We start from the raw sequence: 25,336 nt of genomic DNA, 5'->3' as shown, positions 1-25,336 counted from the left end.
AACCTTTCTGCAGGGCCACAGTGTGCAGCGTACGGAGAGGCCAGATATGTGTGTGTGTGTGTGTGTGTGTGTGTGTGTGTGAAATCTCAAGAGAGGTGTAGAAGCAATGCTAATTTCAGGCACATCTCACACTCACACTTGCAATGAACTCATCCGATACACAACTCTATGTACACATGTGCGTGTGTGTGTGTGTGTGTGTGTGATTGTGTGTGTGTAGGTATGCGTGTGTGAAATGCGTGATGCTTCTTCCATGCAGCGCTCCAGAACATATCACACATATTTTTTCTGTTCTTCGTGAAACTCTCACAACTTTGGCTTTCTGGCGCTTCTCCGTATGTGTGTATGAGTGTGTGTGTGTGTGTACACAGGTGAAAAGTGAGGTGACAAGTTGCATGTTTGTAAGTGTGTGGATGGTGAGTGGCTTGGATGGCTTTTAATGTTTAGAGTGCTCGGCAGCTGCTTAGAGGAGCCCCTGGCTGCAGACTGATAGGATGTGGTTTGTGGAGTCAGAGAATGGACAAAGCTTTGAAATTTGCACCTCCTGGCCTTTCCAAACAGAGATTGCGGACAGGACAGAGCCCTAACACACAAACTCCATCTGCAGTTCCATTTATTATGGGGAGGCCAGTTCTTCCTGAGAGACTGCGACAGTTTTGGTGCACACTGCAAACAGCAAAGCCCAATGCACACGCTGACACCAGGGAATCAGAGCAGGGGACTAAAACAGAACAAAAAAAAGTCCAACGCACGCGCTGACGTTAGGGATTCAGCTGTGGCATGTCTCTTTGGATCTCCCAGCAGAATTCTTTTCGCTCTCATCCCCTCTGCATTATCCAGCTATTGTGAAGCAACACTGGCATCCTGATTCACCCCACCATTCAGAACTGGGCCGTTGTGGGAGTGTGTGAGGGTACACAGGCTGGACTGCAAAACACATTTAGAGGGAGGCCTGAATGCCAGGTTAAAGCGATTGAGGTGATGGGACAGAGTGTGTGGTTCTGCTGTGTGCATTACAATAGCTATCTATCTATCTATCTATCTTTATATATATATATATATATATATATATATATATATATATATATATATATATATATATATAAAGATAGATAGATAGATATAAATATAGATATATAGATATATATAGATAGGTAGATATATATATATATAAAGATATATATATATATATATATATATATATATATACACACATCCCTTGGACAAAAAAACTCCAATTTAATATATTTAAATGTAAATTTAATGGACTTTTAAGTAGGCTTTGGATATTTGCTGCATTCCTTCAGCCAAGGCATCATATTTTAGACATTTTAACTTAAGCAACTGTTTACAGTCAATTTACTTTATCGTATATACATAAAATGATAGATTGCATACTAAATGTTAATGATAATTAATACTGTTCTTATCAATAGAAATGCTCTTAATTACTAAATAAAAAACTCTTTTACATTACATTTACATTAACTTCCATTTAAAGTTAAGCACAGATACATGTTTTTCATTGGACATCGTTTTATTGGAGCTTTATTGTCATTATACTAATACAGTGTTGTACAGTACAACAGAACACTGTTGGGCTATGTCTCTGGTGCAGGAAAGATAGAGCATGAAACAATAATAAGGTCTATGGACACAATTAAAGACAGGTTGCATAGGCAATAAATACAACAACAACAAGTACAGTACAGTAAGTACAATAAGTGAAGTGTTGTACATGTAAATAAAGAGTAAAATAGGGGGTTTAGGAGTATACTGAGGTAGACCAGTCTGGTGTTGTAAACAGCATCACTTACATAAACAAGTTTACAGTGCAGGAAGAGATATAGCAGCTTGGTGCTCAGGTAAAGAGAAGAGTACACAGCTTATTTACACCATAACTTTAAACATTATCTCCACTGACAGGTGAAGTGAAAAGCATTGACTATTCCCAGTCAGTGAATCTGAATCCAGTCAAACACATTTGGGATGTGGTAGAATAGGAGATCCACAGCCTGAAAGTGCAGCTGAAAGATCTGCCAGGATATCATGTCTGTAATGGATGAGGCTCTCTTTTTCTTGCAGAATTGAAGCTGTTTTGAGAGCAAAGGGACTTTAAATAATAATGAAAATTGATTTTATTCTCTTGTATTTTATTTCCATGTGTGTTCCGTGTGTTAGTTTGTGTTTCCTATTACTTTAGCTTGCAGTTGTTCCAGTGGACTTGTTTGCAGTTGAATTAAGGTTGTTTTTTGTTGTTTTTCTCTAAATAAGTTAATAACGGATGACTTTGCACGTGGCTGTAGCTTTATTTGCCGCTTTATCAGATTTTGAATCTCAGTTTTCAGTTCTTCCTAATTTGATTCTGCTGATTTTGAAGCTTTTAGTGAGCTTTAATCTGCAGCCACACCAGCGGGAATTCATCAGGGAGCAACATGGAAGAAACAAATAGTGAATGCTGAGTACTGGACTTTAAAAAGGAAGCGAGAAAATAGGGAGAACGGAAAGATGAGAGAGATGCTGAAATGCTCAGTGGAGAAAATTTAGCGTCCAGACCCCTGAAGTGGTGTTTTTCTTTCTCTAGCGACTCACCCTCGCTGCACCTGATAGAAACCATGCTACGACTATTTTCTGTTCAGCGCAAAAAAGAAAAGTAAATGCTTCAAATCTTTCCACGTGAGATTGTCACTATTGTTTGCCTACCTGCCCGCTGCTGTGCGACATGTTTCTGTAAGGCTGTAATGAGGCGTGTGCTGGTATGGGTCCTAATCAACACTTCTTTTTTTTTGCCCACAGATTTTCTGTTTGTTCTGGAAAAGTGATTAAATGCATGGGGAGTTACATTAACTCTATTATTTCAGACATTGCTGTTGTCCGTGGTCAGCTGGCTGTTGCAGAAGAGCTTTCTGGGTTGGAAAAACAATCTTTCGCGCCTTTCGGCAATGTTACTTTGCATATATTATATTGCAACTCTTTGCATAGCTTTGTTGTGTAGGCTAGGAATTTGCATGGTGCCTCATCAACACTTAAGCAAGAGTGTCACTTCTTATGATAAGCACTCCGCATGACGACCTGCACCACAGCTTACGGTGTGACAAACTAAGTGCAAATTTACCACTGAGTTTGACACATGTTAACTGTAATGCGCTACGAGGAGAGCTTGTACTTTAGAGCAAAAATAAAAAACACTCCATTGACTCCGGACACAAGGCAGAAACATAGGCCTTGTATTAATAGTGTCTGTGTGTAATAACCGTGTTGTTACACACTAATATTCTGGGCAATAACAATGTAAGTCATGGTGATATGTTCATTGCTACAGATGCATTACAGTAGTATAGCTTATGTAATTAAGCGTATCAGCGCTTAATAGCTGTAACAGCATATTCTCTCTTACATGGTTATGAATGTGTTATAAGATAGGGTAATTGTGTTAATAGGAACTGTTACAGCTGTGGAGAGTCTATGGAGATTCGGTTGTGTAATTTTGAAAGTACAAACTGATGTTTATACACATGAGTATATTTACGGATGCTGTACTGTACAGTGCATATATCACCAGCAGTTATTACATGATAGTTCATGTGTAATTAGAGACACAATATAAAGTGTGACCAAAAACTATGATTGTAATACTCAAAGACATTTCCATATACAAGTATATATATAGACAAACGTATTGGGACACCTGTTCATTCATTGTTTCTTCCGAAATTGAGGCCATTAAAAAAAAAAGAGTTGATCTGCTTTTGTTGGAGTGACTTTCTCTACTGTCCTGAGAAGGTTTTCTACTAGATGATCACCACCCCACCTCATTCCCAACTCCCCTGCTCATCCCAAAAGTATTGGATGGAGCACCAATCATCATTCCAGAGAACATAGTTCCACTGTTCCACAGCTCAATGCTGGGGGGCTTATTCTACCCCTCTAGCCCACTCCTGGCATTAGGCAGCATGGTGCCAATCGGTTCATGTTTATCTGCTCCAGAGAGTCCTATTCTATTGGCAGGACTTCTTTACAGCTGACAAGCTGTGTGTGTGTGTGCATTTGTCAGTCAGCATTGTGTCTAGTTTAAATCAGCTGAATGCATTCATTAGAAGGGATGTCCACAAACATTTGGACATATAGTGTGCTTTGCGTCAGCTGTCTGCCATTGTATTTTGAATGCCCTGACAATGAACTAAAGTAGTAGGCATTTTACGTTGCTTTGCCTTTGTGCTGCTCCCTTTGCTTGGCATAGGTGTTCAAGTGACAGACGGCCCCCTGTAGTAAGGATATGATATGAATGGTAATTTGTGCACATTGAAACAAATGCAGTGCACTCTGTAGGCATGTTGAATGCACTGCCTTGGGACACAGACTAAAATACAATACGTCTTTGCATTGTTTTTCAAAGTGGTATGAATATTGCATGACATCCTGAAAAGCAGCAAATTGTTGGATTGATTTCCTGTTTAATTATGAGACTGAAAAGTTGCAGCCCAATTAAACACACATGACATTTAATGCCTGTAAAGGCATCTCAGTTCAATTTCACATGGGCACCACAGACACACTTCCCCAATTACCACGGTTCAAAATGTTGGTGACACTCTAATACGCTGTTTTGGGAATATCGTAGAAACGTATTAAGGTTGTAAGAACATCTACATCTCATTTACCCCGGCAGATAACGCAGTTCCCGTCCACAGCTGGCATTAACATGTGCCCTGGCCAGAACAAAGTACAAGTGTAAATGGGGTCTATTGAGTCTGGAGGGCAGCATATTGTAATCAGATCACTCAAACCACATTCGGAGGTGGTGAGTGAAGCATATGACCACGTTCTTCTTATGGTGTAAACGCCCAAGCGCCTCGATGCGTCAGAAAAGCCCCGCCCACATCAAGCAGGTCACTGCTTCTGGTATAAATACGTAATAACCGCAAGACCATGCCATCCATCGTCCTCACGAGTTAGCTAAGCAAACTACAATAACAAACTAACTAATAGATAAAGGTGATAATTGTGACTGGTGCAAACGCAAACCAGGTGCCTTATCTTGATTAATTAATTCAATTAATGTGAGCCATGCTCCTCCTGATGGAAATGATGCTCACCCAGATGCATGTTAATGCCAGATGTGAACAGGGCCTTAGTGTGGTGTTAGTCAGTGCTGGTGTTTGTTTTAATGGCAGTTTGTGTTCTCCTGCAAGCATGTTCACCTGTCGAAAACCAGTGGTAGGCTGGCAACATGTGACTCTGAGGAAGCACATAGTCCTCAGAGTCCTTACTTGTGTAAGTCCTACATCAACAGAAAAGGATATGTCCCTACTACCAAGTCGTTACATTAAATAAACATATTATATGTATTATGATATGTGTTATATAGAAAAGTGTGAGATTCTTTATTGTGAGCAATACTAAAGTGTTTATAATTTACATTTAATAAATGTCATTCGGTTTGTGTTTTTAGGTGAAGGCATAGAGGCCCACAGCAGTCCAGAACTTGGGCTGAGCCCAGTCCAACCCTGCTGACTAAGCATCACTGGCTTACCAGTCCACCTGAAAGGAGCACCTTCACCAACGTCAGTCTGCCTGAAGTGAAGGGAGGGGCCATGTGGGCACTACGGATGCTCCTATTGGCCAGCCTGCTGGGGCCTGCTGCTCTGGGTGAGTTTCTTACTATTTGTGTAGCTTCCAAAATGTGACAAAATGACTTAAAACTCACCATAGAACTCACCATACAAAAAGCCTTGTATCTCCAAAACGGCAACAGCCAACAGTCGATTGCAAAATAATTTTGGAGAATTTCTATTGTTTCAACTCACCATGAAATTATGACACAATGTAAAGAACAACTGTCAGATTTAAACGGCAAAAATGGAGACACAAGGTTTTTGTGTAATATATATATTATGGTATGTACAGTACTGTGAAAATGTTTTTGGCACCAATGGAAATTAGAGTAAAAAAGCTGCCTATCTGGACAGTTAGTGTGTATTTCTTCAGTAAAACACTGATACTAGAATAAATACTAATAATAATCATACAGAAAGTCATGGTTTTCCATCACTGTGTTCATTAAAACATCTCCAAAGCTCTCCTCATGGAGTCTAGTATTATTTATAGTGATCATCCAACACCTGTTTTGGTAGATCAGAGCTTAATGAGGTTAAATCAGGTGAGCTGCTGCTGCTGCTGATGGAATTGAACACATCCACACTGTGCTGGCTGATAAGGGGGCGTCCAGAAGAAACCTGGAACCAAGCTTAGTTCTTTAGACTATCTCAATTACGTTCTTTAACATGAGAAATTATTGTTCCTTTTTACTGTATTTTTGTTGACCTGCATCTGTTCTATTACTAATTCAGCATCTGGGATCTGAGCTTGTACAGTAAAAACTCTCTGATTGCTGAGAGAAATTGTGTCAAACAGTGTGCTTTGGTGCCTAAAACATCTGCACGGTACTGGACATTCCACTCTGCATTTGTAACTGTTGAACTATGAATGAAAAATGATGACTATGAGCTGCTCCTGTTCTTGCTGGAGATCCTGCTGAGGGTTATTCAATGAGATCGGATGATGAAACTGTACAGGGTTTCGTATTTGGGTTAAAACGGCAGAAATGACTTATGAGAAAGATGGCTGAGGCCTCTTTGAACCTGCATGAGAATGACCTTTTTTGTTTTCTTTGTGAATTTCCTCAGCATCACAGAGCAATGAAGCCATTTCCATTTAATTAAATTGTGACTTTGGGAGGAAGAGAGGGGTTGGTAGACAGAACGCTGGGTTTAGGGGAGTAATTGGCCATAAAGATGTTAATTTGATAGTGCGAAGTCATTAATAGGGACAGGGGCAAATTGAATTGTTTTTCTGTTTTGCTCTTTTTGCATTTGCATTTGAGTGTGTGTGTGCTTGTGTGTGTGTTGAGTATCTGTGTGCAGGCCAGCTTGCTTGCTTGCGTAATCAAAAACGCGTCGCTAACGTCGTTTGTTTTCTGTCCCGCTCGATACCGAGGGCAAACAATCATGGAACTGCAGCTTTTCTTCTTCCTTAATGACCAGACAGAGAGAGCGGCGAGAGAGGGAGGGAAAGAGAAATAGGAGGGAGAGACAAGCCAATCAGATGGAAACAGAATGAAACACTTAAATCTATGCATTAATTGAAATGAAGCAGCTTCTGAGAAGCATTAGCTGCGTCTACTTTCATAACCAGAACAGGCAAGCTCTGATATATGTGAGTGGGAAGCTAGGCTACCTCTGTTTATTTACAAGACAAAACCCTGGATTATAGTATTTCAGCATGTCTCGCATTGTATCTCTCTAATCTCCCATCTGAGCTGATGTTTGATTTGTTCGTCTGGAGGGAAAGTGTGTCATCTAGCGTGTCTTAATTGTCATTAAGTGCATCCAGTTCCAGCAGTCAGAGATGAACTCAGTCTGACCTCCTAATGCAGCTGATGTGCCAGTATTGCGCTCTGCATTGTCCTCTTTGGCCAGATCAGCACTGTCTGTTACATGAAGCCAGCTGGGAAAGGCATCTGAGGTATATCTGAAATCATTGCGAGTATATTTCTGAGAAGTTTTTAAAAAGTGGTTCTTCTATAGCATTGCTAAGAGCACCATTTATAGCATCTTTATTTATAATGGTGCACATGAGTGTTTACAGAAGCTGTACTACTGTAACACATCTGTAACAGTGAATTAGTCACCAGTAATTACACTGTTGTTACATGGATTGGTAATGTGGAACGTCACATTTACTAAAGATATTTATATAAAATGAATCTATATTTCCTTCGGAAACATTATTTAAATAAGTGCATTTATTGAGTTTTAGAAATATTGTAGCATACATATTTGCTAAATCATTGTAATAAATTGTAATGAAGTTAGTCCAGTACTTTAGAAATCAATAACAGTACTATATAGACGTCAGTAACATAGAAGTCAGTAAATGTAGTTTATAGAAGTCAGTAATAGAGCTATAGAAAAGTCAGTAATAGTACTATATAGAAGTCAGTAATGACACTACATAGAAGTCTGTAGTAGTACTATATAGAAGTCTGTAGTAGTACTGTATAGAAGTCAGTAATAGTTCTATATAGAAGTCAGTAATAGTGCTATAGAAAAGTCAGTAATAGTACTATGTAGAAGTCAGTAATAGTACTATATAGAAGTCAGTAATGACACTACATAGAAGTCTGTAGTAGTACTATATAAAAGTCTGTAGTAGTACTGTATAGAAGTCAGTAATAGTTATATATAGAAGTCAGTAATAGTGCTATAGAAAAATCAGTAATAGTACTATGTAGAAGTCAGTAAATGTAGTTTATAGAAGTCAGTAAATGTAGTTTATAGAAGTCAGTAAATGTAGTTTATAGAAGCCAGAAATAGTTCTATATAGAAGTCAGTAATAGTGCTATAGAAAATTCAGTAATAGTACTATATAGAGGTCAGTGATGATACTACATAGAAGTCAGTAGTAATACTATATAGAAGTCAGTAATAGTGCTATAGAAAAGTCAGTAATAGTACTATGTAGAAGTCAGTAATAGTACTATATAGAAGTCAGTAATGACACTACATAGAAGTATGTAGTAGTACTATATAGAAGTCTGTAGTAGTACTGTATAGAAGTCTGTAGTAGTACTGTATAGAAGTCAGTAATAGTGCTATAGAAAAGTCAGTAATAGTGCTATAGAAAAGTCAGTAATAGTACTATATAGAAGTCAGTAAATGTAGTTTATAGAAGTCAGTAAATGTAGTTTATAGAAGTCAGTAATAGTTCTATATAGAAGTCAGTAATAGTACTATATAGAAGTCAGTGATGATACTACATAGAAGTCAGTAGTAATACTATATAGAAGTCAGTAATAGTGCTATAGAAAAGTCAGTAATAGTACTATGTAGAAGTCAGTAATAGTGCTATAGAAAAGTCAGTAATAATACTATGTAGACGTCAGTAATAGTACTATATAGAAGTCAGTGATGATATTACATAGAAGTCTGTAGTAATATAGAATAATACTATATATAGTAATAATATGTCTATATAGATAATACTAAGTAGAAGTCAGTAATAGTACTATATAGAAGTCAGTAATAGTACTACAGAGAAGCCAGTAATTGTACTATATAGAAGTCAGTAATAATACCATATAGACGTCAGTTATAATACTACATTGAAGTACATTGAAATAATACTATAGAGAAGCCAGCAATTGTACTACACAGAAGTCAGTGATAGTACTATATAGAAGTCAGTAATAGTACTATAGAAAAGTCAGTAATATTTCTATATAGACGTCAGTAACAGTACTGACACTATGTGATGCTATTTTGAACCCTTTTTTTTTATTAACGGCTCTATGTAGAACATTTCAGTACAATTTCTTCTTCTAAATTTTTCCACCAGTGTGGAAACAGTAACCAGTCAAGTATTTTCCTCTCCTGGTTAAACAGCTTGGCTAAACATCTGAGGGTTAAAGTGTAGCATGCACTAACCATAAGCACATCCGTTTCATGAGGTATGGACGATATGTAGTGAAGAGTTATCAAAGCGTAATAAAGTGTGTCGGAAATTAGCCCTGAAAGTTCAGACAGGGGTTAGAAAGCAGGCGCCTATTCTATGATCCTTTGCTAATTCCACGGTTCTTTGCTAATCTGAGCGGAATTGGAAGTGACTAACTCTTCTGTTATGGAAGTTTTCTTATTACACTGACTGGGGTTGTGGCTGCAGCAAGCTAGCCAGTGCCCCCCGGGCAGGAGGAGCCCCAGCCTGGCTGTACTTCTGTGTATTTCAGCCCTACTGGCTCATTATAAGCTACTCAGTAATCTTGTTAGCGCCTCTCTGTCACTGTCCATGTGAGGCAAACTGCTCAGATTTGCCACAGATTTGTAAAAAAAAGAAAACACACGGTCCAAGCAAGTGTAAAGTTCTACAATTAGCTACACTTACACATACACACACTTATACATACACACACACACACACACACACACACACACACGGTTCTGGAAGTAGTGCATATGGAGAGCTATTAAGAGGATATAGAGGAAATGCACTATACGTCCAAATGTTTGTGGACACCCCTTCGAATGAATGCATTCAGCTACTTTAGGTTGCACAAATTGCTGACACAGATGTGAAAATGCACACACACTCACAGCCTGGCTAGTCCCTATAAAAAAAGTACTGCCAATAGAATAGGACTCTCTGGAGCAGATTAACATGAGGCTATTGGCACCATGCCTAATGCCAGACGTGCTCTCTGGATGGATGGTGCTTCATCCATTTTTTTGGGATGTGTTTTTTTGGAAGTAGTGATCATTCAACATCCTGACCTCACTGAATACAATCAAATCCGCACAGCAGTGCTCCAAAATGTAGTTAAAAGCCTTCCTGGTCAGCAGAGACAGTAGCGCCAACAAAAGCAAGATCAACTCCTTTTTTAATAGCCTTGATTTTGACAAGACAATGATTGAGCAGGTGTCCCAATACTTTTGTCCATATAGTGCATCTCAATAGGATGTATCTCTCTCTCTCTCTCTCTCTCTCTCTCTCTCTCTCTCTCTCTCTCTCTCACCCTCTCTCTCCTTTCATTTCCATCACTCTACCTCTCTCTTCAGACCCATCCCTCCAGGCATAATCGCCTGGCAACACATTTATCATCAGCCTGTGCCTGCGTAGCATATTTTTACGATTCTGTGGGATGAGAGAGAGTGAAGGAAAGTAAGGCGAGAGAGGCTGAAAGAGAGAGAGGCAGAATGAAAGAGAGAGAGAGAGAGAGAGAGAGAGAGAGAGGGAGAGAGAGAGAGAGAGAGAGAGAGAGAGAGAGAGAGTGACAGTAATAGATAAGGCCCCACAGACCGGAGAAAGAGACGAGAACTCTCCAAAGTGACACACATTTTTCATAATGCGAACATGACACACGACGGGCTATGAATGGATTTAGCTACATGGGGGAACAGACGAGAGAGTGAGAGAGTGTGGGTGTGTGTGTGTGTGTGTGTGTGTGTGTGTGAGAGAGAGAGAGAGAGAGAGAGAGAGAGAGAGAGAGAGAGAGAGAGAGTATAAGGTAAGTGCTTTTTGGTTTGAGAAAATGAGGCTTGTGTGTGGGTGGGTGTGTGGAGAAGAGAGAGAGCAAAGGTGTGGAACCTGTTCAGGTAATGGAGCATCATAAGCAGCTGTCCCACAGGTTCCACACATTTTTACACACACACACACACACACACACACACACACACACACACACACAGGTAATGGTAACTTCACTGGAAAAGCATTCTTATTTGCATAGAAATGATGTATTAATATCAGCCCATAATTCCCATATCAGCATGTCTAATTTTGGATACTTTTTATTAGTTTATTGAAAATGAAATATTAAAGATAAAGCAACTTCACATAAATAAAAACATTTTTTAATGTAAATAAAAATAAATAAATAAATACATCACAGTAACAACTGGGATTACACATAGGGCCCAACCTATCCCCTTCCTCTATATTCTAGGGTGCTGTGGCCATTAATGATCTGATTAGCAAGACTTCCCTTATCATGTGACATTGTAGTATTGGGTCACTTGGCACACATTTATCTCCCTTTTTGTCTATTTTTTGTTTTCTTCACCATTTGAACCCTGTAGCTGCTTCTGCACACTGTGTGACTACTTCTGGATGAATGGACCAATAGTAATGCTTTAAATTGCTCTTATCTTACAAATGGAATTCTTATCTTACATACATGTCCATTCAAAGTGAAGAACAGTTCTGCCTTCTCCTTTATTTTAGAAAAATCTGACATTTTTACAATTTCATGATGGACGAACAATAGAAATGCTCTGAAATAACTGGAATTAAATCTTTTTACCTCTTTAGAAATGCGAGGCACACACAGTCACAGTCCAGCAGGAATACAGGCAGCTTGTTGCATTTATACACACTGTTGAACTGGTGTGTAATGTGAGTACTTTTCACTGGTAGGATAAAATCCCTCCCCCCTGCGGAAGGGATTCTCACGCTGATCTGTCTGTTCTTTAGCTGCAGTCGTCATGCTGTGGAGTGGGCCGTGGTCAGCGTGTGCGAAGCGTGATAACGCCGCTCTGCACTGCAACACGTCTCACTGAGTTTCACCAAGGGAAAAGTTTAAGAATAGTTTTGTGTCAATCAGGATATTTCGGCCCGTCTGACACTGTTAATTAATTTCCTATTTCGGGGGCAGTCGTTAATACCGCTCGGGCCGCGGTGTGTTCTCTAAATTCGTCTAATTAATTTCACTAATGCCTCTTTGCTGCCGTATTAATTAGTGAAATTCCAGTTATTTCCACTGCAGGGATTTGTCTTTGCATGTCATTTGTGTGTGTGTGTATGTGTGTGTATGTGTGTGTGTGTGTGTGTGTGTGTGTGTGTGTGTGTGTGTGTGTGTGTTCTGCATGTGCTCTGTGTGTTCTTTGTAACAACTGTAGGTTAAGTCTTAAGAGCAGTGCTGTGTATTTTGGGATGCTTATATCTGGCCACACATGCAAACTCGGACAGTTAATGACCCTAAATAAATCTTGTCAAATAACAAATATGCAAAAAAATGAAAGGATATTATTTTATTATATTAATGTTGACAAGGTCTAATAGACTCCACCGGAAAATAATGAACTGGCATTCAAGGGGCTTTAAATGAGTGGAATTGTAACGGACTGCTATTTGCTTGTTAACTGTAGTATTAGTACTGAGTCGTGGGTATAAAGCTGTGTAAGCAGGGCAGTAAGAGCCTGTGATCATTCAGAAGACCTGCTGTGGTACAAGCATTTCACCCTGACTGTAAATCTGAACCAGAATATAAAAATATATAAAAATAACAGCATCAGCATCATCCTCGTCGCCGGGCTGCAGTGATCACTACACAGAAAAGCTGATCTCTATGGAGATTTGTGTGGCGCTGTTTATCAGGGAGGTGTGATGTGATGTGAGTGTAATGTAACAGTAGGGGATTTGAGAGGTAGTGTGGTAGGGAATGCTAAGGGTGCTGGTGCGGCCCCCTTAATCTGCAGGGCATCTTGTGTATTCTGCCCTATCAGCAATACATGCTATAGAGAGCCTAAAGGGGAGAGGGAGAGAGAGAGGGAGAGAGAGAGAGAGAGTAAAAGAAAAGAGGTAAAGAGAAATGGAGATGAAGGGAGAATGGAGAGAGAGCTAGACTGACGGACGGATAGACAAATAGAAGAGAAAGAGAGAAAGTAGGAGAGAGCGAGCGAGTGGGGAAACAGAGGTAGAGAACAGTGGGTGAGTGTGCATGAGAGAGAGAGAGAGAAAGAGAGAGAAAGAGAGAGTGAGAGAGCGAAAGAGCGGGGAAACAGAGGTAGAGAACAGTGGGTGAGTGTGCAAAAGAGAGAGAGAGAAAGCACAAAAGAGAGTGAGTGGGGGAACACAGAAGTAGGTAAAAAAAGAAAGGTGGGGCATAGAGAGGTAAAGAATAGAGAGCGCACGCGAGAGAGAGAGCAAACGATAAATGTATATATATATATATATATATATAACCTTTATTTTAATTATTGCTGTTTTTATTCACTACTGTTGTCTCTTATTTTGTAATTATTATAACTTTTATTGTACTGTATTTTTGTTGTTATCATTGATAAGCTTCTTTAAATCTTGAATAGAGAGAGCATAGAGAGGTGGAGAATAGAGAGAGAGTGAGAGAGTATGATAGAGACAGAGAGAGAGAGAGAGAGAGAGAGAGAGGTGGGGGCATAGAGAGGTAGAGAATAGAGAGCGAGAGAGAGAGTGAGTGAAAGAGAGAGAGAGAATAGAGAAGGGAAGAAAGTGAGAGAGAGAGGGGTGGGGGAACATAGAGAGGTAGAGAATATATAAATATAATATATATATATATATATAGAGAGAGAGAGAGAGCGAGAGAGAGAGAGAGAGAGAGAGAGAGCGAGAGAGAGAGGGAGGTGGGGCATAGAAAGGTAGAGAATAGAGAGTGTTCGTGTGAGAGAGAGAGCGAGAGAGAGAGAGAGAGGGAGGTGGGGCATAGAAAGGTAGAGAATAGAGAGTGTGTGTGTGAGAGAGAGAGCGAGAGACAGAGAGAGGGAGGGAACATGGAGAGGTAATTAATAGAGAGAGCGAGTGTGAGAGAGCGCGAGTGCGAGAACACAGAGGTAGAGAATAGAACAGGAGAGAGAGAAAGAGAGAGTGAAAACAGGTAGAGAGACATATTGTTGGAGAGAAAGAGAGTTAGAGAGGGAGGTGATGTTTGAGTGGTTGCTGTTGCAGGTATTGCGGTGACTGTGATGTGGCCCAGTTGTGCTATTAGCATTGCGCTACGCTAGCACTCGATTTCAGCTCTATAAATAAGAAAGCCTTTTCGTTACCGGAGACGGCACCGCAGGGACACACTCACACACTTCCCGTGTGCGCTGTAGTAAGGGTGGAACAGTACGTTGTGTCTGATTATTTCAGACGAAGTTCTTGATTGAGAACGTCTGTAGCCCTGAACGACACTCAGCACAGCGGAGCAAGCGGAGCGCTCATTTTAATAGACCTTGTACTGCATGAGGTGTAATAACCGATCTAAACCGCTCAGTAGAGGGGTGAGCATGCAGACAGCTGGGTGGCTAGCCTGTTAGCATATCGCATAGCCTGTTTAACTGTGCAGACATAACCTGTCAGCCGCAGGAACTGGTAGGTACCGTAAGAAGATGGGTGAAGAATGGGTAAACCCATGTATTCAGCTCTGCACAGGCCAACTTCCACCTCTTTTTTGGGCATGTCTTCCTTTCGGGATGTAAAGAAATGCATCTAAATTGTGTAAAATGTCCAGAAGTTTGTGTTGAATTAATGAATTGGTCTATACGTACCTGAATACACATGCAACCACTGTTCAAACTGCTTCCCAACATAGATGATTGACCACAGCTAAGAGAGGTAGCTGCAGACCGCCACAGTGAAGGTGTTCAGAGAATGGATTCCCATCAGCGTAACAGGGGTGCATCACGGGCCCCTGGTGCCAGAGAGCAGCGACCACTCTCGATCAGCAGTCAACGTGCCACAGTGGACCAGTTCACCTCTATAATACACCTGCCATCACCTAACACAGTCACAACATGCCACAACATCTCGCTAAGGGTGGCCATATTATATTGATATGACTTTTAGCAATTAGCCGTAACATTAAAACTACCTGCCCATATCTCTAACGACATGGACTCCGTAAGACATATCCAGCATGAATTGGTGCACAATTAGCCCTTCTGTGGGACATCAGTGAGCCTTGGGCGCCCATAACCCTGTGGCCGGTTCACCGGTTGTCCCCCCTTAGAGCATTTTGGTACTTCACAAGACCTGCTGTTGGAGATGTTCGGACCCAGACCACCCAGACAGGTGCCACTATAACCAGAAAATCAAGGTTATTCACTTCACATCAGTGGTTTTAATGTTGTGGCTGATCACAGGTATCACTTAATGGCATTTGCATCTGCTAATATCTTCACAGCGTGCCGTGAGCTTCCAGAACAGTGTAGAATCCCCCTGTTTTTCAGATTTCCAGAGCATATCTGTACATCAACCAACAAATATACAGCATACCAATGTAACCCTGCTACTCCAAGCTGTTATCAGCATACTGTAAAGCACACTGCAGTCGCAGTAAGCAGCAGGGTAATGGCAGTATGTTATTTTGCTGGTATCGTGCAGGTCTAACCCCCACCTGCCTCCAGAGGGAATGTGGGAAAAAAATAGCTCTGTACTGGAACAACTCAAGGGGAGCTCCAGCTAGAGGGTTAATACGGTATGCAGAGAGTGAGAGTGAGCGACAAAGAGAGAGAGAGAGAGAGAGAGAGAGAGAGAGAGAGAGGACCGGGACAGGTCACATCATCACTCTAATAAAATGCTTTCAGGTCACTTCTGCCGCCAGCCAGTCAATCTGCGAGATGAAAACATGAATCAGAGAACGTGTGGGCGATTGCTGTCAGCGAAATGAATGAATGCAAAATTGACCCCCACTGTGTCTGTCAAAGTCATCTCATAGATGAATATTTTGACTTGAGGTTACGGTGGAACATTGGAAAGAAAAAAATTAAGCAGCACTCTGGAAAATATCCACCGTTATGAGCACTTTTATTAGGTTTTTAATATAGTCGGCGGTGTCTTGCATACTCCGTGGAGGCCCAGATGGGAATAGTTAGAGGGGAAAAGTAAGTGAACTAGTGTTTATGGTGCACTGTAGGGCGCGACTGATATGAACATTGATCACAACACTGATTTTAAGGGAGGATTCGGGGGGGGGGGTGCATTCCAGTAACTGATAATAATATTAACTATGACATTTTGTTGCCATTCCTTTTAGCTTAGAAATATACCTATATAACAACCCACTTATAGATTACATATAAAATATGTATTATTACACCACAATGATAGATAGACTGGTCCTGGTGGAATAAGGCGCTAAAATAATGGCCTCTATGATCAGAGGGTTGCTAGTTTAAATCCCGGTCGTGCTGCAAGCCATCGGCACAACTGGCCTTGCTCTCTCCTGGGTGGATAGATGGTGCTTTCTATCCACCACGCTCCTGTGCAGTGCTGGCCGGCACTGGCGTCTGCTGGTGGATGCATCAGAGCTGGGTACACAGGGCTTTCCTCCGAGTGCATTGGGTGCCCGGTGACGTTGCATCTGCGTCAGTTGAGAAAAAGAGGCAGTGGCCGGCTATGTACGTGTTGGAGGAGGCGTGTGTCGGTCTTTACCCCCTTCCAGTGTGGAGAGCATTCAAATAAATAATAAATAACGAGTATATAAAGTTGTTGTTTGACATATGAATGGTAAGTATGGGGCTTTGTTTGGGGGGTGAACAATGCCTAAAAGCCTAAAAGCCCTGTTATATTACCTTAGAAGAAAACACAGTAGCTGTGTTGGAAACTGGGGCCTATTCCCTATCCCCTACATGCAGAAATCCAGAGCACTATTATAGGTAACAGGATTTGACCTCGTCTGTGCGCAAGTCTTCAAGCCAAACAATACAATGGATTTTTTTAGGGAACATCATTTGTACACTATATATTGTTAAAGTGCGCCGAACATTTAGCACTGTGGTTTTTTTGGACGCCACTGCAAAATGGCGCAACCTCAAAGTAGTAATCTACATAATAAATAGGGCACAGTTTCAGACACAGCTTGACAAGCTAGAAGGCTTGTTGGCTGGTGTACGACACTGCAGTGGCTCACAGGAACCACTCAGTATAGCCTGCTTTTAGCAAATAGAAATACTGTTAAAAACACCACTGTAATTATTACCGAGTCTTACCGGATAGTGTTGCTGTCCTCCTGTTGTGTTCTCTTAGCGAGACGTGGTGTTAGCAAGCTGCAGAGATTGTAGCCGGATTAGCTTTTAGCCTCCTGGGCTTGGCTTTCTTAGGTCTTACCAGAAAAAAATTACAAGCTGGTATTTTGCCTTCTGTGTTTAGCTCTAGTTTGGTAGTCAGCTAAGGTAGTCCGGTCTGTTTTTGAGGAAGTGGACGTTGGAGAGACGTGATGGTAAAAACCTCTCAGCTAATATTAGCTTTCAGCCTAGCACGGATTCCTTTTTGGTTCCCCAGCTTCTCACTTCTTTGCAAGTCGAGTTTGAACTCCTCTTCTGTGGACACTGGCACAGGAAACGCCACAGTGGTGAGGCCTGGTTCATGTAGTAACCATTTTTCAGTTAGTGGGCAGGATTCATGTAAATATTGGGGGCGTAAATATATGAGAGTCCAAGACTGTGACGTGGTTTTGCAATTGGCCCATTTCCCAGTCCTGTTTCGGTTATGCCGGATTTTCTTTTGAAAGAAGAAACAACAGTTATTGAGGCTCATAGTTTGTCGCTTCCATGTATGGAGCTCTCATTATTGAGCTACTTTAAGGTAAATACAAGTTTGTGTCCAAGGGCACCTTTAAAATCTAATCTTTTAGCTTGAAAATGTGATAAGAAAGCAAGGTGTCCACAAACTTTCGACAGGCAAGGTGTTTACAGATGCTGTAGAAAGTGTTGTATACTTAGTGTTGGATCTGTTAAGGGAATTTTTGTAGTATGACTGGGCCAGATTGGAGTCGCTGCAGTACGTGATAACAGCTCTGGAAAAAAAATGCCCTTTTTTTCACTGATGTGGAAAGTTGCCATCTGTTTTTTATCACATTCTGTGGAGATGTGTTGAGTTTTCACATGCAGACTGGCTGTGACATTCATCAATTGATAGCTGGAGCATTCTGAATTTCACTTGCGAGTACGAAAAAAAAAAAAAACCCAACAACTTAGAGCAATACACACACATCTACACGCATACACACAATCGCACACTCTCCCCAGGCTTGATATGTATCCAATTTATTAACACCAACACGTCTCGTGGTGTCATTTTCTCAGGAAATCTTCCCTCTGTGGCGAGATTGCTAAATTAAGCATTGATCTTGTCAGAGAAGTGTAAAACGGAATGGCTGTTTGCATTTATTCTGTCTGCTGTGTCTATCCCCCGCGCTCGGCCTGACCAATTTACTAACCAGCTGTCGCGCTCTACATCATCTGTCTTATCAATATTTCAGCATATTGCTCTCTCCTTTTCTCTTTTTATGCTGGAATTAATTAGAAAAGCAGCTTCAGTGCAGATCATTGTTCTGATGGTCTTCGCATAACCGCTGAAACCTCTTCACCGCACTGTTTTCGGTTTTTAAGCTTTATTATATAAACAGTGTCAGCGGCACTTCACGTTATCTGAACATTTCCTGATGAGCTGAACAATAGAAATGACCTAAAATGACCATTTTCAAGAAATCCTGCTGCTTTAAAGCAGCATTATGTATCTTAAAGCTGTGTCTGTTATTGGCGCTCCAGGCCAGAACGCTGCTACTGCACTATGGTACTTTGGTGGAGCTGCACCAGACCTCTTGCCAGATCTGCGTAACACTGCGTAACCCGAGTCATATTAGAGTAAAATCCTGGAACAACAATCTACCACCTCAGTTCACATGCTTCTTTCACTTCCACTTGTCAACAAATACATGTGAATGGTTGTTGGTGAGGGAAGCTTAATGTGTAAAAGTAAATTACACTCCACAACTGTAGGGGGAGCCCAAGAGCCAAAACTTTAACATCTACATTTAATTATACCTATAGTTCTGACCTAGCAATGTAATTCAGAGGCATTCCACGAGTACTAATACATATATAAAAAGACAAAAGTATTGGGACACCTACTCGTTGATTCGTTGTTTCTTAAGAAAAACAGGGAGGGCTTTCTACTAGGTTTTGCTGCATTGCTCAGAGGATTTAATTGCATTCAGACACAAGAACTTTAGTGAGGTCATGATGTTGGATGATGGCTACTCTGCCTCATCCTCAACTCCCCAACTCATCCCAAATGTATTGGATGGGGCATCGTCCATCATTCCAAAGAAAACCATTCCAGTGATCCACAGATGAATGCCAGAGGACCTTATACCCCTCTAGTCTTCACTCCATGTGGGCATGATGTATTTATTAGAAGGGGTGTCCACAAACATTTGGACATATCTTTGCAAGAAAAAAAGGTTGACTTATTGAATGCTAGATATACAACGAACCAAAATTGGGGAATTTTTTTCATCAGCTTTCTGAACAACTCAATCCAAGACTACTAACCACAAGTTGTGGCTCCTCAGGATACACCTGATTCCCTATGCTGCTTAACCTGCCACAGACGTCTCCAGAAACTCACTGCGTTAGAAACAAGAATACTCACCATGCTGCCAGAACGGGAACTGAGAAGGAACATGAATGACAGCTCCGTTCTCCCACTGGAACTTGAGGTTGCGTCAACTAAAGCTAATGCTAGGTGACCAGACGTCCTCTTTTTTCTGGATGTCCTCTTTTTGGGACGTAAAGATGCGTTCTGGCATTGATTCCCTGTACGAATCTGTCTACAGAAAGTCTGTGTATGGATCTACACAGCTTTATATGCCTTCTCACTGCCACTGTTGGTCTACATGTACCTGCATCTACATGCAGCCATTGGTCAAACTCTTTAAGCCCCACCTTCTCAAATAAGTACGGCTTATGAAAAGAGACAGTGATAATTCCATTTTTTACCTAAAAGTAGAAGAGCAAATTGCTACACAATGAAGCTAAACTAAACTAACCAAAATACTTAAAACTGAAGGTCAAAATTCAAAACCTTTGATAACAAACCTTTGATAAAAATAAAAAAATAAATAAAATAAAAAAAACCCTCATGAGTAGTTTGTAGCGTTTGTCTCAAAAAGGCACTGAAACGTGATTTTTTTGGCTGGTTATGGCTATGAGTTCTTCCACTCATGGTGTAACCAGCAAGCTGATTGGCTCTTTTTGTTAAAAGGCGGGACTTTATCCCTAAACAGACGCCATGTTGAGCGCTGCGAGAACTCCCATTCATATTTCAACCAGTCGCTGGTCTCCTCATTGGTAAAAAATCCACTTATGGTGAAACTACATATGGTTAGTTGTACGGTAAGAAATGAACATCAATACATATCTCAGAAAATATGTATTAATGATATAAAAATGCACAAGTGAAGTTTCCAATTACCAAAAGCATTTTGTCTTTAAAACTTTTTGCCAAGTTTCCAATTACCAAAAGCATTTTGTCTTTAAAACTTTTTGCCAAGTTTCCAATTACCAAAAGCATTTTGTCTTTAAAACTTTTTGCCATGTGTTAGGTTGTGTCCCACTATCCCTAATGGTGCAGAGAATGGTCATAGATGATACTGTACATCACTTTGGGCACTGTGTCAATATGTATTATATATATTATTGAAAATGTAACACTAGCACTAGCTTCTGCAGAAACAGCTCACTCAGATTGGCCTGAAGTTTGCAGTTAAAAGTTGCATTTTAACACCATTTTGCCCCAATCAGGATGATCTGAGAATCGATTTAGACATCACCATAGGCCTTGCTTCATATTTACGGAGGTCAGGAGATGCATCAGGTAGATTGAGATACCTTCTTATCTGGAGCAGATTATATCGACTCAGTTTCATCAAAAATTTATACGCTCATAGCTCAAACACACCTGTATGTCTGATCTCTTTTATTTATTTGGATTTCATGTCCATCTCTATTGGATCTTGGACCAAAGAACACCTCAATAACTATATAAAAACCTCCAAATCTCTAAAACGCCAACTTTACAGGAGAAGGGAAAAGCCTGCTCAACTTTAAATGGGCGTAAATGTAAAAAGATTTGATTCCATGTCATTTTGGAGCATTTCTATTGGTCCATTCATCATCAAAAATTGAAATTCTGCCAGACTTAAATTATGTCACATTGCATAACATCACAACTGACAATGTTTTTTTATTCCAATTGAGCAATAACATACATACCTGTGTGTGTCTTTGTATTTTCAACACACACACACACACACACACACACACAAACCCAGAGCGGTGGGCAGCCAACTCCAGCGCCTGGAGAGCAGAGAGGGTAAAGGGCCTTGCTCAAGGGCCCAACAGTGGCAGCTTGCTGAGCCCGGGAATCAAACCCACAACCCTGTTATCAATATCCCGGCGCTCTAACTGCTGAGCCACCACTGCCCCATATATATATATATATATATATATATATATATATATATATATATATATATATATATATATATATATATATATATATATATATATACACACACACTTGCTCCCTCACTAACTTTAAATACCCAGAAATATAGAGTCCATTATAATAACTCAGCCCTAAATGACGCTGTCAAACATATATAATTCTTTTATTTGTATTCTAATTCAATTTGCTCTCCACTCTAATCCCCCCAAAACATCTGACTTGACACTCCTCCTTTTTCTCCGTCCCTCCTTTCTTCATTTTTCCTCGTGCAGTGAAAATCAATATGTCCCCGGCCAGGCTGGTATTGGGCAGAAAGTAGCTTTTCTCCCTGCTTATCATCCCTCTGGCCGGCCAAGCCAAAGTGCTGTCAGCTCAGACGTCTCCTTCCTGATGAACGTCCCATGACTCCAACGCCCCACAGGCACCCTGCAGCCGTTCTGTATATATGGCCCATTTAAGTTAAACCGTTGGCAAGTTATTAGCAGCGGGGGATTCATCGATGCATCGGTTTTAGAACGTCGGGAACAATTTGAATCTCCAGATCGCTAAAAGCCACGTGAAGCCCAATTATTTATTTATTTATTTATGGATTTATTTAATACTACTTTATCTCAGAATTTAATCTATTTAGAAATCCGATACAAGCTTATTATGTTGTTTTTTGTATCATAAATTGAATTTTATTGACATTTGAGATTTAGTCTCCATAAAAATAACATTAGTTTGAGCAATTCCCTTCTTTCTTTTTATGGAACAGTTCCACATGGTTTGAAACGAGCCCTTAAAATGCAGCCTTACTATTCAGTTAGTAATCTTGAGTAACCATTATTGAGTAACTACTGGGAATTAATTTGTAACTACTCTAATTGTTAAGAATGATTTCTTTCTTTCTTTATTTTTTATATTTCCTATGAAATATTCAGGAGCTACTATGGATTATTTAGTAATTACTATTAATTCATCAATAACTGCTAGGAATTATTTAGTGACCACTATGAATTATAACTACAATAATTCAGTAAGATTGATTCATTATTCAGTAACTACTATGAGTTGTTTTCTAGCATCTAGTATTTTGTTTAGTAATTACTTTTAATTATTCAGTAACCACTATGATGTTTGGGTAACTACTATGCATTAGTGAAGACTGCTATGGAATATTCAGTAACTATTATAAATTCAGTAGCTAGTATGAATTGTTCAGTAAGTAGTATGAATTATTATTCAGTAACAACTATAAATTGTTCAGTAAGTACTATAAATGATTCAGTAACTAAAATGAATTATTCAGTAACCACTATGATTGACTGGGTAACTAGTATGAATTGGGTCAGTGGTGGCTCAGCAGTTAGAGCGCTAAATTATTGATAACAGGGTTGTGGGTTCGATTCCCGGGCTCGGCAAGCTGCCACTGTTGGGCCCTCTCTGCTCCCCGGGCGCTGGAGTTGGGTGCCCACCACTGTGTGTGTGTGTTCACTACCAGATGGGTTAAATGCGGAGGACACATTTCGCTGTACAGTGTACAGTGACAAATATGTGCACCATTAAAATTATTCACTAGTGTATTAGAAGTGTGCTATACATACTATGAATTATTCCCTAACTACTATGATTTTCTGTTCTGTAACCAGTATGAAGTATTGCTATTAGTAACTACTACTCCTTTAATGTCAATTAAATGTAGACCCAGAAAATAATGCAGAGAAATGGATGAAAAAATTGAAAAATATTCTTATTCGAATAAAGTTTACAAAATTCATGGGAACATTCCATATCATGAGCAACAGTCACTGGCAGTTTAATCAGGGGTCATCTATCAACTTTTGTTTGATTTTGTTTGTTTATTTATTTATTTATTTACAGTTAAGGGTCATTCCATATTATTCTGTGACTATTAGAGATGAAGTTATTACTTGTCTTTAATTGCTTTGGCAGTGTTACATGTAAAGCAGCCATGCCAATAAAACCCACTGAAGACCGACCCAGAGAGAAAGAGAGAGCGAGAGAGAGAGAGCGAAAGAGAGCGAGAGAGAGGGAGAGAGTGCCAAAGCAGCCGATTCCAGAGGAAGTGAGGATAACTGAGGATAAGAAAAAGTCAGAGGCACGGGAGGGAGGAAAGGGAAAAAATGGAAAAAAAAACAATAGAGAGAGAAGAATCCCGAAAGCACACTGTGCTCAATCTGCAGAACTGTCCAGCTGAAAGCCAAGAGGCAAACAGAGGCAGAACAATGCTTTCGTCTAATGACTTTGATTTATCAGTGTGAAATACAGCTTGGGATTCAGTCTCCATTCACTGAACATAATACGCAGTCTAGAATGGTCTGTGTGTGTATGTGTGTGTTTGTGTGTGTGTGAGAGAGAGAATTAATATCATTATGATGATAAGCGGAGCAAGTCGATATGTAATCAGGCTACAGGTAATGGGAATAAAAGGACTGACTGGACGAAAAGAAAGCAGAAAGCACACAACGGTGGAAAGAAGGGAAAGTTAATAATGGTTGACTCTGGAAAAACGGCAGATTGATTTTTCAGTCGCCGCTGTGTCACATGGTATATTTATAGACGCTTCGGTCAGACGCAGGCCTAACCGTGAAGGCAAGAGTAGCACCCGCTGCAGAGGAAACTTTACCTTCGCATTGATCACAGTGTAGCCGTCAATTGCCTCTAAAATGGACTGAATGGACAGAAATAAAATTCTATAGCAGTTGACATACTATACTTATAGTAATCAGGGTCCATTGTGAAAGTACCACTCACTTCAAGCAAATCCAGCGTGCTGCCATGTTCAGCTCTGCTGACCAATAGTTATTTTCATTCATTTAAGTGACCGCTGATGGCAGGAGCAAAGATCCCAGCTAACTGTCCATGTGGGGCTCTTATGGGCAGTGAAGGTTTTGTCTTCAGGTTAACGTTTGCCCCACATTTGGATGACCACCAGGGTCAGAGATGGTACCAAGAGGGGTTAAACCGGGCCCTCATTTGTGTTGGGCACTGCCCACTGGCCTAGATGAGCCCCATGTGAGATTAAGGTGGGCTGTAGTGGGTCCCAGTAGCAACATTGTACAACAATGTACAAAAACCCACTCAGAGCCCATGCCCACCAATGTGAGCCCCACCTAAGCATGTTAACTAGGATCGGTTTACACCATGGTTTGGACCTTCTGGTGGGTTCCAAAGCCCCCCGAATTTATGACATTTTCATTTCAGACCCCAACCAGTTCTCAAGCTATGCTTAACATGGTTGTTTACTTGCTGACAAACAAACAAACAAACATTAGTATATATATATGTTTGAAGGAAAGCATTAATGACCATACCATGTTTATGTCCGTTATGGTCTAATGTGACTGATTATGCTGTGTATCTGCGGACAAAAGTTAAGCTAATGTATTACATGGTCCACTCTGTGGTCAAATGTGCAGGTCTGTGTATGTGTGTGTGTGTGTGTAGATAAGGGTGGATATATGGGTCATAAACTGTATGTAAATATACTGTCTCTCTGTAGGTCACTTTGCTTGAGTTCTTGGAGAAATAGTAAAAGCTTTGCACTTTTATGAGCTCAAACGCGTGCCTGCAAACACACACACACACACACACCCACGCGCCCACACACACACTCCCTCCCTCCCTTTCTCCCTCCCACACACACTGCCCTGCGGTTGTAAGCTTTTCATAATCATAGGGATTACACTCATATCTGCACATATGCTCTTCTCATGCAAATGCGGCACGTATATCCACACACACACACAGC

The 25,336-nt window shown here is 40.4% G+C and overlaps 1 protein-coding gene across 14 annotated transcripts in view; it reads left to right on the top strand.

The window, feature by feature from the left end:
* The window catches only part of LOC140547107 (adhesion G protein-coupled receptor L3), a 423,620-nt gene that overhangs the window by 154,292 nt on the left and 243,992 nt on the right, over positions 1 to 25,336 (top strand). For all 14 annotated transcript variants that reach the window (XM_072670638.1, XM_072670640.1, XM_072670645.1 and 11 more), the window contains one exon: positions 5,453 to 5,649. In XM_072670638.1, the coding sequence (XP_072526739.1) occupies positions 5,595 to 5,649 (55 nt within the window). In that variant the 5' untranslated portion in view covers positions 5,453 to 5,594. The remainder of the gene's footprint in view (positions 1 to 5,452; positions 5,650 to 25,336) is intronic.

Source organism: Salminus brasiliensis, chromosome 24 (genome assembly GCF_030463535.1).
Source record: "Salminus brasiliensis chromosome 24, fSalBra1.hap2, whole genome shotgun sequence".
Taxonomy (NCBI): domain Eukaryota; kingdom Metazoa; phylum Chordata; class Actinopteri; order Characiformes; family Bryconidae; genus Salminus; species Salminus brasiliensis.
The sequence above is the reverse complement of the archived record's forward strand: the minus strand, read 5'-3'. Positions and strand labels throughout refer to the sequence as shown.